General features: G+C 34.6%; 1 protein-coding gene across 3 annotated transcripts in view; it reads left to right on the forward strand.

The window, feature by feature from the left end:
• LOC106872657 (QRFP-like peptide receptor) overlaps positions 1–16,793 on the forward strand; it is a 122,543-nt gene that overhangs the window by 76,218 nt on the left and 29,532 nt on the right. For all 3 annotated transcript variants that reach the window (XM_089357451.1, XM_089357452.1, XM_089357453.1), the window contains exons 3-4: positions 6,037–6,160; positions 12,218–12,438. In XM_089357451.1, the coding sequence (XP_089213577.1) occupies positions 6,037–6,160; positions 12,218–12,438 (345 nt within the window). The remainder of the gene's footprint in view (positions 1–6,036; positions 6,161–12,217; positions 12,439–16,793) is intronic.

Genomic DNA, 16,793 nt, shown 5'->3' on the forward strand with positions numbered 1-16,793 from the left:
GAACTTCCACAAAGCGAACTGGAAATCGATTCAGAAAGAGATCCTCAGAGAGGATTGCCCAAAATGTCTCTCTACACCATACATTGACATGAAACTGGAATGTTTCATGTCTACTGTGCAAGCCATAAGCCAGAAATATGTCCCAGAGCACAAGGCCAAAACAAATAGGAACAAGATTCCAAGGGAGAGGATGATCCTCATGAGACGACGGACAAAAGTTGCAAATCGACTCAACCAGCATCCCAAGAATGGCCAAAGGTCCCGCCTAAAAACGACACTGATGGAGATCGAATAAAGGCTGCAACAATCCTATGTGAAGGAGAGAGCAGACAAAGAAGCCTGGGTTATAAAAAACATTAAGTCAAACTCAAAGGACTTCTTTCATTACGCAAAAGAAACAGCCTCAGTACGTTGCAAGATTGGACCCCTCTTCGAAAAGGATGGCTCCCTCTCAGACAGTCCAACTAGGATCAGTGAGGTACTGAATGAGCAATTCAAAAGTGTCTTCACCACTCCATTGGAGCACAGACAAGTGAACAAACCAGTGGACTTCTTTGCTACCTCCCCTATAACCAGTGAGGCAGTTACGATGAAATACATCAACATAAGCGAAGAAGATGTACTACTAGCTATACATGAAGTGGACACAAACTCAACTGCTGGCCCTGATGGTTTCCCAGTAATCCTCCTTAAATCGTGTAAGCATGCCCTGGCAAAACCCCTCCAGATCCTCTTCCAGAGCTTTCTCGCAAACGGAAGACTGCCAAACAAGCTGAAGGAGGGAATAATATGCCCAATCCATAAAGGGGGAAGCAGAGCAGATGCCAAAAACTATAGGCCTATCTCTCTGACTTCACACATCAGCAAAGTCATGGAAAGGATAATCAGAGGAAAACTAATCGCATTCCTTGAAGAAAATAAATTGCTGAGTGATACCCAACATGGCTTTCGACCAAGTAGGAGCTGCCTGACCAAGCTCTTACAACATTACGACTGGGTGTTGAGGCAGTTACTCAACAACTCAAATGTGGACGTAATATACCTTGATTTTGCAAAAGCTTTTGACAAAGTGGATCATGGTGTGATATGCCACAAACTGCGTGATCTTGGCATAGCTGGAAAACTTGGAGAGTGGTTACATGACTTTCTGAAAGATAGAAGTCAGGCAGTAGTGGCTAATGGAGCCACCTCTATGAAAACACAAATGATGAGCGATGTTCCACAGGGCACTGTCTTGGGACCATTGTTTTTTATAGTCGCTGTCTCAGATATGCCTTCAAGTGCCCGGATAGCCACTCTTGCAAGCTACGCAGACGATAAAAAAGTCTCGCAGAAAATACAGAACTCCAGTGATGTTGCACACCTGCAGCAGGAATTGGACTCAGTTTACAGATGGGCTGAGGACAATAATATGCAGTTTAATGCTGAAAAATTCCAAGCCCTGCGCTACCAACGTCCAAAACTGAATATGAAACTTACAGAGTACACTGGTCCACAGGGAATTTCAATCCCAGAGCCTAAATCAGTGAGAGACCTGGGTATCTACATGAGTGATGATACCTGTTTCCAAGTGCACATTACCAGAATGTCAACAAAGTGCAGACGATTGACTGGATGGATCCTGAGAACATTCAGAACCAGAGATAAGGAAACCATGATGATCCTCTGGAGGATATTCGTCCTCAGCCGCCTGGATTACTGATCACAGCTGTGGTCACCCACCAGTCAGAAATTAACAGCAGACCTTGAAGCAATCCAGAGGAGATTCACAAAGCAGATTGTCTCTTTGCAACTGCTCAGCTACTGGGAAAGGCTGAAACAGCTAAGACTCTACTCCCTGGAGAGAAGGCGGGAGAGGTATGCAGTAATATACATCTGGAAGATCCTGGAAGGAATTGTGCCAAATTTTGGCATTGAAAGCTACACCAATGCCAGAACGGGACGACACTGCATAGTGCCAAAGATCCCAGCAATACCATCGCGCTTCAGGACCAGTTACTGCAACAGCTTGGGATTCAGGGGCCCACAGCTTTTTAATATTCTCCCAAAGAGCCTGAGGAATCTGCACAAAGTAGATGTAGGAGTTTTTAAATCAAAGCTGGACCTCTTCCTATCGAGAGTCCCAGATGAACCTACCTCGCGGCAGGAGGTGCAAATGAGGGTTGCTAAATCAAACCCCATTCTTCACCAAGTGCCACATATTGTAAGAGGCTCCCTGTAATAACAGTGTAGCAACACGGTGGTGCATCAGCATGGCCGCAGCTCTAAGCTGAAACTATAATATATATATATATATATATATATATATATATATATATATATTATTATAAATAATTGTATATATATATATATATTATAAATAATTGTATATATATATATATATTATAAATAATTGTATATATATATATATATATTATAAATAATTGTATATATATATATATATATTATAAATAATTGTATATATATATATATATTATAAATAATTGTATATATATATATATATTATAAATAATTGTATATATATATATATATTATAAATAATTGTATATATATATATATATTATAAATAATTGTATATATATATTATAAATAATTGTATATATATATTATAAATAATTGTATATATATATTATAAATAATTGTATATATATATTATAAATAATTGTATATATATATTATAAATAATTGTATATATATATTATAAATAATTGTATATATATATTATAAATAATTGTATATATATATTATAAATAATTGTATATATATATTATAAATAATTGTATATATATATTATAAATAATTGTATATATATATTATAAATAATTGTATATATATATTATAAATAATTGTATATACATATTATAAATAATTGTATATATATATATATATTATAAATAATTGTATATATATATATTATAAATAATTGTATATATATATATATATATTATAAATAATTGTATATATATATATATTATAAATAATTGTATATATATATATTATAAATAATTGTATATATATATATTATAAATAATTGTATATATTTATATTATAAATAATTGTATATATTTATATTATAAATAATTGTATATATTTATATATATATATATATATATATATATGTATATATATATATATATATATATATATTTAGATCTCTACCAAATATTTGGTAAAAAATATTGTACCTGCTATCAACGTAGCAAAAATCTCACTTGAAAAGTTGTTTATGAGACAATTTTGTGTGCATATCAATTTAAATAAGAGCCATAACGCAATCCATAGTAAAACTTCTTTAATAACCTATGCACATTTTAATGCAAGGTCCCGACTCACTCTTGTCTGAGATAAGAATATGGGGTCTTGCATCTCTACAGGGTCAAGTTACATTAATTTACAGCAAACAACAGACATTGATAGTTGTCCCTAAATTACATGTGTATAAAAGAGTTATAATCAGGTTGTAACGACATGAATATTATGAAACTGCTGGTGTGTTTATGTCCCCGTAACTTAGCGGTTCGGCAAAATAGTCCGATAGAATAAGCACTAGGCTTCCAACGAATAAGTCCTGGGGTCGATTTGCTCGACTAATGGCGGTGTTCTAGCATGGCCACAGTCAAATGACTGAAACAAGTAAGAGTGTAAAAGAGTATATATATATGTAATGTATAATATATATATATATATATATATATATATAATACTTAATTATATGTATTTATTTTCTTTTAGATAACAATTAACTCTGACAAAATGAATTGGTTAATGGTTAACAGAGTAGCAAAGTTCACAAAATAACTTTGGTGTAACTCCTGTTTATGAGGTAGAAACTCCCTGTTAATTTGAGGTATTTTGAATAGATATAAGATTAAATAAATAGAGTTATACTCATGCGTTAAATTATTTCATTTATTTCCGACCTATGCTTCTAAGATTACAATTGGTTCATTCCAAAGGAATTAATGATATTCAGAAAGATGTAATCTTCTCATCAGGGAAATACATAAAAACCAACTCAACCGTAAGACATTATTACCGAATGTGACAACTGCGAGTAGAGAAGAATGCGACATAGCTTATTTGAAAAAACCGTTGGAAAATGCAACGCTACGAGACAGTATGTTGGACAAGGAAAGAAGAAAAGGAGGAAAACAGGAAATTAGTATCTGGAGTTGAAAATAAATAGAATAATTTTTTAAACCAGATTAAAATAAGCTATGGACGTTGAAAGAAGGAGGAATAAGTATTCCCCAGGTTACATGAAACATCATTGCTAAAGCCAGAAAATACAGAGGATGAGGTACCAAATGTGAACTTCGTATCACTGAAAACTAAATATCATTCAGTCAACAGGTAACACCCTAAATATTAAGGATGAAATCTTTTCTCCGGCATACACAAGAAATATTTCACATTTAGACACTTCAAAGAGAAACCACCACCCATAGCTTTAATCCTACAAGGATAGATTCTTACCCTGGACGTAAAAATATATAGAATATATAGAACATACAGGAAAAATATGCCTCCATGACGAGCTACCTCTGCATAGAAACAAACGAACATCCCATATACCCAGAATATATTATAATGCAAACAAATTTACCATCCAATATGACTGATTTCCCAAAAGTCAAATCCAAGGATATAACCACTCAAAAGATGTCATCCAAGAGTAACGTCCCTTGATTGTTTTCCTTCTCGAGACTGTGCGTTTTTTAATCCCAAATGGAGACGAACACCATTTTTCCATGTGATCGGCTTGAAAAATTGTTAAGATATTAAGATATTTTTCGTAACATGAAACTAATGGTAGCCTTAATGCACAAATAAAGAAATCCTATCTGCCAATGCGGTATTGAGCACTCATCGTTCGACATATATATATATATATATATATATATATATATATATATATATATATATAGAGAGAGAGAGAGAGAGAGAGAGAGAGAGAGAGAGAGCTTCACACATATATACTTAGGTACATTTACGCGAGTGCATATGTGTGTGACTATAGAAATATGCATGTGTTCAAGTATGTGTATATTTATGTGTACAGAAATTTGCTTTTCTCAGGGGAAAATCTAAGGAATATTATGTCATAGCACAGATAATGATCTTGAACGTTCCAGTTGCTTCCTCTTCCTATTTACTGAGAGCACATTATCATTTTTTTCCTATTTACCTGTATAGTTTTTGCATCTCTTTGAAGGAGACTGCGTCAGTTCGAGTGTATAGGAGAATGTTTTTGAGGTGTGCGGTAATGGAGTCAATATAAGTTATCTTGAAGGTAACCAAGCAAAGATAGTTTGATATCATCTGCCATAGAAGTGCAGGCCTCCAGAATTGATTGCCTGATTAGAATGTTCCCCAGCAGGCATAAACCACGAGATTATGATCAAATAGAAAGCCATTGATGAAAGGATGGAGTCTATATGTTTGAAGTTTTACGAGTTTATACGCAAAATAATATCAATAAGTATCTTCATGAATATGAAATACTTAAGGAATATTTATCGTTGAAAACCTGGAAGCTAGAGTTTTCACTCGGGAAAAACTCTTTATAGAAGTATATTGTTTTATTGTTTCTTTGTTTTTTTTTTCACACAATATTTCAGAGCTCACGATCACTACCGAGGCGACTTTGCTTCAGCTAGCTTTGAAGGATATGTTGTTGTTTAACACATTATTTCTCTAGAGAGTTTTGATCTGGTGTAAACCACAACTTCTGGCTTTTCAGTGATACGCATACGCTACGTATGTCATGTAGAAAGAGTTTTTAATCTGGAGCTACTTCTATTGAATAATTCGAATTCTATTAAGAAGCATAATACTATCCCAAACCCTAGTTTCATACAAAACAGCAGGAAACGGGTTTAAGTTTGCCTTTTATTACATTTTTCTGTCAAATTAGATTTCAGTCATGTCAGTTGCCGTTTAAATGTTTTTTCTTATATCTCGAATTTGTCTTCGTAATATTTAATACGCATTGTTATGAATGTATCACTATTAAAAGAAGTTTATTAATTACAGATATATGGTTATTGTACACCCAATGATTTCACGTTATTGGTGTACTGCAGGAAATACAAGAAAAATCTTGCCAGCCGTCTGGGCATTGGCTATTCTGTTGTCGATGCCAAGTATATTTGTTATGGTAAGTTTTGCTTTCATACAATTTTTCATGTAATCTCATATAGGTGCACGCATAAATATATCTACACAGATATATATACGCACACACATATACATGCACTATTTATTTGTCAGCGAGCGTATATTTGTTTTGAGCGCATATATACACACTTACATACGTAAAAGATAGAACATAGTGCTAGATTTACATTGATAATATATTTACACGCACTTCGGTGGCAGTTACACAATGATTACGTAAGACTACCCTTACCCTTTCTACATATAATTCATCAAAGTTTTAAGCACGTTCCTGGAAGATGGTATGTAAATATTAATAACCTGTAGGGACATCGTGTTTCGTTATGCAACCATAATATACTACAAAGAATATTAAAAGTCAATACTGTGTTAACAGTGCTATTACATCTCTTGTTAAGAATATCTCTACAGAGTTTTCGATAGAAATGATAGCCAGCACTAATTTTACTACGATGTTTCGTATTCGAGGCAACAGATATAAACAACAATGAGATTGAAGCTGAAAAATTGGTAATATGACGGAATCATATAAAACATCTCAATATTTAAGGAGCAAGCCTCCGAGCGCGACTTTGTCTTTCATCCTGTTGATAAAAGAATATCAGTTGAGTACTGGGCTCGATGTAATCGTCTTATTCCCTGACACGAAATGCTGGCCTTGTGTTCAAATTTGAAACAAATATTTAAGGCGCAGAATGGTTTCGTAGTTAAGATGATCGCTTTGCATCCACGCGGTTTCGGGTTCAGCCCCACTGCGTGGTGCTGTGGACAAGTGTCTTCTACTATTGTAGATGCCTTGTGAGTGAATTTGGTAGGCGGAAACTGAAAGAATCCCGTCGTGTGTGTGTGTGTATGTGTGTGAATGTATGTGTGTTTGGCCCGACAACTGCATGATAAACGGTTGGTGTTGGCGTGTTTATGTCCTCGTAACATAGCGTATCAGCAAAACAAACTGACAGAAGAGATACCAAACTTAAGTAACAATTACTGGGTAAAATTTGTTCGATTAAACACTTTAAAGAGGCCCTTCAGTATGGCTGCGGTTCAATAACTGAAACAAACAACAGAGAGCTGTTACAGTATATGAATGTTAAAATGCAAATTGTGAATGTTTTGTATTTCTGGCCGATGACTGATGATTTAAATGTTTGGCGGTCGAGTTAGGCACACAGATGATCTCTTGTCCTTATTGTTTAGTATAACCACAGCTTAGCTGTTTCATTGGTTTTCCGAATCATCAAGATTAACAGCTGTTATATTGGGATTAATAGGTTTGAAGAATGAGGAAAGTTTCTGTTATTAATCTTGCTGAAGTTGCTTCCACTTAATGCGTTCCGTTAAGTATTTTATATGTTGATGCTTTTGTAGAACAACAGTTTCTGTTAACAAATCAACATACACAATTATCAAAGGCTTTCCGTAAAACACAGTACAAAGTGGTTTATCGTCATTTTCAGCGTCATTATCTCTACTGTCGCTAAAATGAATATTATTGGCTTCTGTTAACACTTGCTATCCAAGTTCAAATTCTGTTTTCTTGCCAGATTCTGACATCGTCTGTGACATCTGTTTTGCATGCTATTCTTAAGTATACAATGAAAATACATTACCTCAATTCCTACAAAATCGTACATCCTTACCTCAAATCTTTCAAAATTGTATTGCCTTATATGACACTATTAAATTGAATACTGTGATGGGGTGGTCTTGATGCTTCTGAGAGCTCTTTGTTTTTGTTTCTCTTCCCAAGACTGTCCCTATTATCACATATCACTTTGAATTGAGATCAGAATTATATTAGTTCTTATTTAAGGATTTAGCCTTCCTTCATTTCTACAGAAATCACTTTTTTATTAGCCTTGTTGTAAGGTTGCATCTTTCGCTGAGCTTTCATTCGATGTTGTAATTAGAAGCGTTTTTACTCAATATGTTAGATATAATCATATAATAATAATGAGCACATAATGTCTATTTTGCTAATTTGAATGTTGATTTCAAACATTTCAAGTTAATCGAAGCCTACCAATATCGCATATCGGTAATCATCTCCTTCTGTGAATAATTTATGTGCAGCTTCATTGTATCCAGCTTTCTGGTTGATGATTTGTCTTCTTATTGTAACTTTGCTGAGATGGTTCTTAACATGTTCAGTTTCATTAAAATCGTTTACAGGAAAAGATACAGGAGTTGTTCTGTCAGCAGTAACGTCAGTAGATTTTTGATTTATTTAGTATACGAAAAGTACACTCACCTAGTTCTGTTTCCTACTGTATTAATGATTTGGCATTAGTGTCTCTCGAATTATAGTACTTCCATATATGAATCTAAGCGACCGTATACAATTCAGGAATGCTACTTCTGGTAAATCTCTAGGTTTCACTGAGTAGATAATTGAAATGTCAAAATTCTGTACAATCATATTTCGCGAAGACGGTCTGTTTTCTTTAATTTCTTACATTGAAAGTGGACGTTTTCTGTCTTTGACAGACTTTTGAGACGTAGCGTAAGATCTAATTTAGTTTCTTTCTGGCATACAGTATGCTATGGACAAAATAAAATTCATTGTCTAAGCTTGTGTTCTTACTGATAAAGAATGTAGTGGTACAAGCGTTGTCAGTTATTACTGCCTGTATTACTCTAATAATGTGATGGAATAGAAATGAATTGTTGAAATACATAAATGTGTGTGTGTGTGTGTGTGTGTGTGTGTGTAAAACTTAATTATTTCGAATTTGAGCAATGTTCACCTTCTATTCGGAAAGCTTCACTTTGATCACTTACACTTTAAGAAACTCAGAAACAATAGAAGTATCAGCTTTCTCTACCTTATAAATTGTACATATCAACGTTCCATTTCAGGAGCATGCATTGATAGTATCTCATATCACTTAAACTTAACTTTTCTACAATACTAATAACATAAATGCGGTATATCAAATTATTAACCCGCAATGACACTAAATATTTTATAGTATATTGCTTGATATCTTAGAGCGTTCATTTCTAGTGGAAGCATCTTTCGTTCGTCTTTCTGAGCTAAGTTACAAAAATTCCACCTTTTGTTTATCATTTCTTTCATCACTTTTTATGATAGTTTTATTTGTACTATCGCTTATCACCAGCCTTAAAAAAGTTTATTGTAATATTCACCCTTTCGGTGACTGGTTAATCTCTAGATGTTCTGTATATTTTAAAAGTTGCCTGATTTCGTTTATGCTCATTGATACAAGACAAAGTCGGGCTAAGATGGTCTAGTGATGTTAGTTATGAGATAGAAGCAGGTGACCCAACGTATCGGGTATAATTTATCGATACGATTTATTACGATTTCCTCAGGGTGTACGCAACACTTATAAACGATACATTAATTTGATCTCTATTTCAGCATTTTATTCTTTATGAATTCTAAACATACCGAGAGTCAATAAAATTCATATACAGGAGCTGGGAAAGTTTCGAAAATCACTCTCAATTTTCATCCTACCGTCATAAAATAGAAGCCTACACAAGATAATGTAAATACTATCCTACCCTATTGTGGCGATTTTTGTATTCGTTCGATGTCAACACAGGACATCCCGAAACGAGATTATTATTATTATTATTATTATTATTATTATTATTATTATTATTATGAAGGCGGCGAGATGGCAGAATCATTAGCAAGCTGGACGAAATGCTTAGCTGTATTTCGCCTGTCGACTTTGCCTTTCATCCTTTCTGGGTCGATAAATGATGTACCAATGTAACACTGGGGTCGATGTAAAATCCAGGCCTTGTGTCTATAGTAGAAAGGATTATTATTACCATTATTAAACACAAGCAGCTTCGCTGAGATGTGTAACAATGTGTATGCTGTCCACAACATTTGTATTTCGATAACCCTATGGAGGATTCATATAGTTCCAAGCAACGCTATTTTCTGTAGATTAAGTTTGTGAGCTTGGGTATTTATAGTTCCCCTCTCCAATAACAACGGGTACAAATCTAACCTTCTTGAATGACTACAATATTTTTATATCTCATTTCAAATCGTCCTGTCCACTGTGCTCCTCTTTTTCTTTTTACAAGGCATTCTTGATGAAATCGACCAACCAGTCCCCATAAAATTTCAGGCTCTGTGCCTATAGTATAAAGAATTATTATTTGTAACATTTTCTCACCGTAATCTGAGTTATGTATTTGCTTAGGTCATATTTAGTAGATAAAAACTTACCTTAAGTTTTACATATGGTGCTGTGATAACAAAACCAACTTGATATTTTGACTTCTTCCTTTATCTAAGACTCGGAACGTAGTTAATGAGATGTGTAAATTACTAAACCAAAACATTATTTTTCTTTTAAACGTAAAATGTTTGGATATACAAATGGTATAATTTGATAAGTTGCAACGTACTATATATCTTTGTATGTTTGTTTTACGGTTATATTTTTCTACAAAAGTCCTTCTGCCAATATACCTTTCGACCAATTATATTTCAGTTAATGAGATTGCTACGAATGTGTTTTCTATGACTGCTGCTATTACTATATTTTGGTTCTTTCAATAGCTTAATACTGACGAAGGCCGCATACTCCTCCCGTAGATTCCATTTCCACATTAGTAGAGGCAGGATCTGCTTCGGTGAGGCAGAAATTGCGTGGATCCAATAAATCAGTTTGTTGAAGCTTGCCTCCACCGTATACCAGTCTCCCGCAATTCAACGCTGAGATTTTTTATCATTGAGGTTTTGTTATCTAGGTGTTTGGTCCGGGACTGTTTATTTTTATATTCACAGCTAACCCTCATATTTGAAGGACTTTCATCTATCCTCAACGTGGGGACATGTTGGATGGAAGTTTTCTCCTTACATCAGGGGCTGCCAAATGGTTTGACTCAGCCTTTCCCACGACCACTACCAACTTCTTTAGAGGCCCTCCCTACGGATTTTCTGTAGGGATTTACGCCGTTAGCTTTTCACATTCCCATGTGTATAAGCAGATGAAATTGGAATATAATAATATGAAAATAAGAATATAAAAAGGAATATAAAAACAATATAATAAGGAATATAAAAATAACAATATAAAAAGGAATATATAAATATAAAAGGAAGCTTAGAAATATACAATATATATATATAATTTGAAATAATTAGTTTGATCTTGCCGAGGAAAATGCACATCGGAAGATAATTTTAAAGAATTAGTTCGTATAGACTCCTGAAAAAGCCAGGAAAGCTCTACGCTCTTACTTCACTTGCTGGGGAAATCAGTCACAGTTCTTCAAACGCACTCTACTGTCTTTAACAATCTAGTCGATATACAGAAAGACAGACTGGTCATCACAAATTCTTTGATCCCAAGTTCATTGAATCAGAGTTGTTATGGGATTAAGCTCCAACGATTTATTTTTTCTCACTCTCTTTCTTTCTCTCTCCCCCTCTCTCTCTCTCTCTCTATTTTGAACTAGGCCAGATACTTGCTCATAATATTCAGTTCTTTTGCCACATAGACTGACTTTAATATTGGTTTTAAATTTCGGCACAAGACCAGTAATTACGGGGGAAGGTGTAAGTCGAGTACACTGAGGTCAGTGCTCAACTGGTATTTATTTTATCAACTCAAATGGATGAAAGGCAAAGTTGACTTCGGCATAAAGACGGACGAAATGCTGCTAAACAGTTTTGCCGGCATGCTAACGATTCTGCCAACACGTCGCCTCCGCCTGAATTTAATACTGATATATCAAGTTGTTCTTAATGAAATTAATATAGCTCCTTGTACTTGTATCTTGTCAGATAAATCCATGTTTAGACACTTTCCTGCGTTTGATACACCAGTGGTAGGTGTTCTCTTTCATTCAAGTCGAGGACATAAAGTTAACTTTTCATGCTGCTTCTGTTCAGCGCACAACCCATCACCGTATTTCAAAATTGATCTTGATAATAAACAAGCAAAATCTTTATTTCCAACTTTGTTTCTCCATCTCAAAGTTCCCTTTATTTCGATGTTCCTCTTCCATATGCTAATATATTTTCTTTCTCTCCACACAGGATATTGAAGTTATATCATACCACAACAACGTCACTAGTGTAACGTTTTCACACTGCTACGATAGCGCTATCCCAGAAGACAAGCGGCTTGCGTACGCCATTTATCAGTTGACTGTGATGTTTCTGGCACCTACACTAATCATGATCATCTGCTATACTTTTGTTATTTATGTTCTCTGGCTCAGCTCGAAGCAACTGAAAAGTATGACATCAGCGAACTGGTAAGAAAACACATTATAAACACCACGGCATGCGTGCCACTCAAGGGAAGCCGCATGTATGATATAAATGCGAGATTAAATGCAGTATAACATTTTATCTTGTGTGACAGGTATTTATATAAAATAGTTTTGTTGGACATAGAAACCCTGAGACATTTCCTACTGACTAATTAATAATTCTCGAAAGATCCCCGAAGATAAGCTGTTTTCATACGCGCTGTATCGTTCTTACTGTCATGTTCACAAAAAATACCCCTTTGAACATACGAGGGCGTTTTAACGAGTGAATTTTTTTTTTTTTTCTTTTACTATACCTGCTAAAGATGCGAAAGCGAGCAGTCTCATTGTTTTATATTTATGACTAAAGATAACAATGTTTCTGCCGATTAGCGAGTAGTGGTTAGAGAATTGTGCGACAACCCACTTATACATCTTCCAGGCGTATAGCCAAGTGCAATCACATCTAAAATATAGTCGTGGCTTCATAGTGTTAAAATAGTCTTGTTGCAAGCTTGAAACGAGAGAAAAATTGGTTTCGTGGCAAAAAGAGCTAGATCTGTGACACACTTTGTCACACTGTAGTACAGAAGGAGTTTTCACTTGAGGAAGTTTCACATAATTTAATATCGCAACTTTACTTCACTCCATTCCAACTGGAATTGCCAGTACGGCATAACTTGAGGCAAATAATTTAAGCTAAATTCAACATTCTACGAAGTTACATATTTATAGTTTAAAAGGCATTCTTGATTATTTTTCGTTCCAGTTCTCTGTAGTTTAATGGAGTCTGAGATAAACATGGACTTCCTTTAAACTTCATATAGCAGCATGAATCGTCATTGTTTTCGCCATTCTCGTTGGTATTGTAATTGCTGCTGTGGTGCTATCTTTGCTTTTCTTTTTATTTTTTGTGCAATACTTATAAATCATAGAACATCTGCGAAGTACATTTTTTTTGTTTTGTTGTAGTTTCAAGTCTCAGTGCACGCGAGTTCGGCATTCATTTTACCAAGGGTAATAATACAAGTATTTCGAAACTCTCTGATTTTGTGTCGTCACTATAGAAAACTTAGTTTCATTATAGAAAAATAGAAAAATAGTTTCATTAAATCACAGTTTCATAATCATAAATAGTTTCATTAAATCATACGTTGTGATTTATATGATTCAACCAATCTTATTTCTATACACCATATGTTCTACAAACTTCATTCTTTCGTTTCCTTCATATATATATATATATATATATACATATATATATATATATATATATACATATATATATATATATATATACTCACACACACATGAGCACTCACATAACCATTTCCATATGTTTGTGTTTATTGAAATATCAGTGTCTTTATATATCTTTTATATATCTTTTTCCTGTTTTTTTTTTATTTCCAATAACACCGGCATTCCCAATAGTGTTGTGAGTCTTTGTTCTTTTATCTCCTACTTTCTAGCAATTTTTATTTGCTTTTATTTCAAAGTTTTTTCATCAGTTGAAAGTTTTTCTCGTTCATGCAACGGTAAATTTTCATGTACTTCTTCATATTCCTACGGTGATACCCGCAGGAAAACTTCATTATTATATGTATATAACCCGTTGGTTTACGATAGTAATAAAATCATAAACTGTTTTATTGAAATATAACAATATATTCGTAATTGATTATTATTTGGATAGGCAAAATCTTTAGAATGTGGAACAAGAATGCCTCATGATATTTCTACCGGCTCTTTACGTTCTCTGTTCAAATTCATTATTATTATTATTATCGTTGTTGTTGTTGATAAGGCTGTGAGCTAGCAGAATCGTTAGCACGGTGACCGAAATGCTTAACGGTATTTCGCCCGTCGCTACGTTCTGAGTTCAAATTCCATCGTGGTCGACTTTGTCTTTCATCATTTCGGGTTCGATAAATTAAGTACCAGTGAAACACTGGGATCGACGTAAATTACTATCTCCCACCCTCCAAATTTCGGGCCTTGTACCTATTGTAGAAAGAATTATTATTATTATTGGGCCGGTGAGCCAGCAGAATTGTTAGCACGCCGGACAAAATGTTTAGCAACGTTTCGTCCGTCTTTATGTTCTGGGGCCGAGGTTGCTTTTCAAGCAGTAGGATCGATGTAATTGACTTAACGCCTTCCCTGAAATTGCTGACCTTTGAAACTCTTATAACTTTATGAATGATAAAAGAAAGAAAAGAAGGCGGCATGCTGGCAGAATAGTTTGTTTGCCGGACGTTCTGAGTTCAAATTCCGCCGAGATCGATTTTTGCTTTTATTCTTTCGGGTCGATGAAATCAGTATCAGTTGAGCACTGAGGTCCATGTAATTGACTAGCGCCCGCCTGTTGTTCCTATTGTAGAGAAGATTATTATTACTCGCGGGACAGTCGAAATTCCCCAACATATTTGAAAACGTTCATATAGGAAATCCAAACAAGGTGGCGAACTGGCAGGATCGTTAGCATGCCGGACAAAATATTTAGCGGCTATTCATCCGTCTTTATGCTTTGAGTTCAAATTCCACCGGAGTCGACTTTCCCTTTCCTCCTGTCGGGGTCGATGAGATAAGTACCAGCTGAGCATTGGGATTGGTGTAATCAATTGACCCCTCCCACGAACTTGGTGGCCTTGTGCCAAAATTTAAAACCAATATATTTAAGTCAAAAAAAGAATTTCAAAGAAATTTTCTTCAAAACCTGTTATTTAACCAAAGTTGTACTTTTAGATATAACACTTCATTTGAGTTCAAATATCTATCAATTTGTATATTGTATTTATCAGTATACCTCTGTCAGCATATCTATAATGATATATCTGTAGACTCACTTTCCTCTCTGCCTGTCTCTCTAATTAACTATCATATCTATTGTTCCTTCTGCCAACATATGCTTAAGTCTATTCTCATAATACTCATAAGCATTTAAAGTAAAAGATAAAATGTGTTACGTCGACAGTTATTTGCTAACTAATTTCACTAATAGTTTCATTATCTTAAACGTCTCTGCTGTGCCTGCGATTTGAATAAACAAATGTAGAATAAAATAGACGTTCTTCCCCCACCCACCCACCCGCCCGCTCTCTCTCTCTCTCTCTCTCTCTCTCTCTCTCTCTCTCATATATATATTTTTCTATAGGAATTATTATAGACGGTGAGCTGGCAGAATCATTGGCAACATTTCATCTGCCTTTATGCTCTGAGTTCAAATTCTGCCGAGGTCGGCTTTGCCTTTCATCCTTTCGGGGTCGTTAAAATAATTACTAGTGACGCACTAGGGTCGACGTAATCGACTAGCCCCATCCCACTAAAATTTCAGACCTTGTATCAATAGTAGTAAGAACTATTATTATTATTATTATTATTATTATTATTAAGGCAGTGAGCTGGCAGAATCAGGACGGAATGCTTAGCAGTATTTCGTCTGTCACTACGTTCTAAGTTCAAATTCCACTGAGGACGATTTTGCCTTTCATCCTTTTGGGGTCGATAAATTGAGTGCCAGTTAAAGTGGGGTCGATGTAATCACAGGTTTTAGGCTTTGTGCCTATAGTAGAAAGGATTATTATTATTTCTATTATTAATAATGCTACGTTTATCATTATAAATGGTATTATACGTCAACATTGCTAATAAAATCAAATATGTCCAACATCCAACCAGCATAGCCGAAGCTGACTAATCGTTATTCCTCACCGTGACAACGATATGTTAACATGGAATAAACATACAATGTATTTAATTAAAATTCTATATTTGGCTGCTAAAAATCAATATTAATCAAAAACTTTGAAATAACAGTTTTAAATTTTATGAAAGTATCCAGTGTTCATTAGTAACACAAAGTTCAAATGTAAACCGTAATTTTCATGTTTAATTGATGCTCGCGTGTTGTTTTGATTGGAAACTACCTTGAAGGGATAAATTGTCTTCGTTTCATTTTTATGATAAATTTCATTTTTCTTCTCACCTTTAGTCATGTTGTTCTTAGTACAGACTTTTCCCTCGCTGAAGAAGATATTTGTTGTTCTTGAAATTGTTATATAATAGTTAATTCTTATTTAGGCAGACACTGCAACAAAGTCAAAGAGACAAGCTGCAGTAAAACGTGTCTCACAGTTATCACACTCGTTCACCGTTGCCGTTATAGAAATTTCTCCACATATGTCGCTGTCTCAGCAGTTGCTTACAGATCACCAGACATGGAATCGCTAGACTGAACTGGAAAGGGTGGTTTCACCATTTAGCTGCTCTGACAAACCCACATTTTTCAGATAACTTTTAGTGGATATATCTAGCAACACTATCATGTAGTCTTTTGTACTCAGCGACCAGCAACA

This window comes from Octopus bimaculoides, chromosome 9 (assembly GCF_046866305.1).
Source record: "Octopus bimaculoides isolate indiv1 chromosome 9, ASM4686630v1, whole genome shotgun sequence".
In the NCBI taxonomy this organism is placed as follows: domain Eukaryota; kingdom Metazoa; phylum Mollusca; class Cephalopoda; order Octopoda; family Octopodidae; genus Octopus; species Octopus bimaculoides.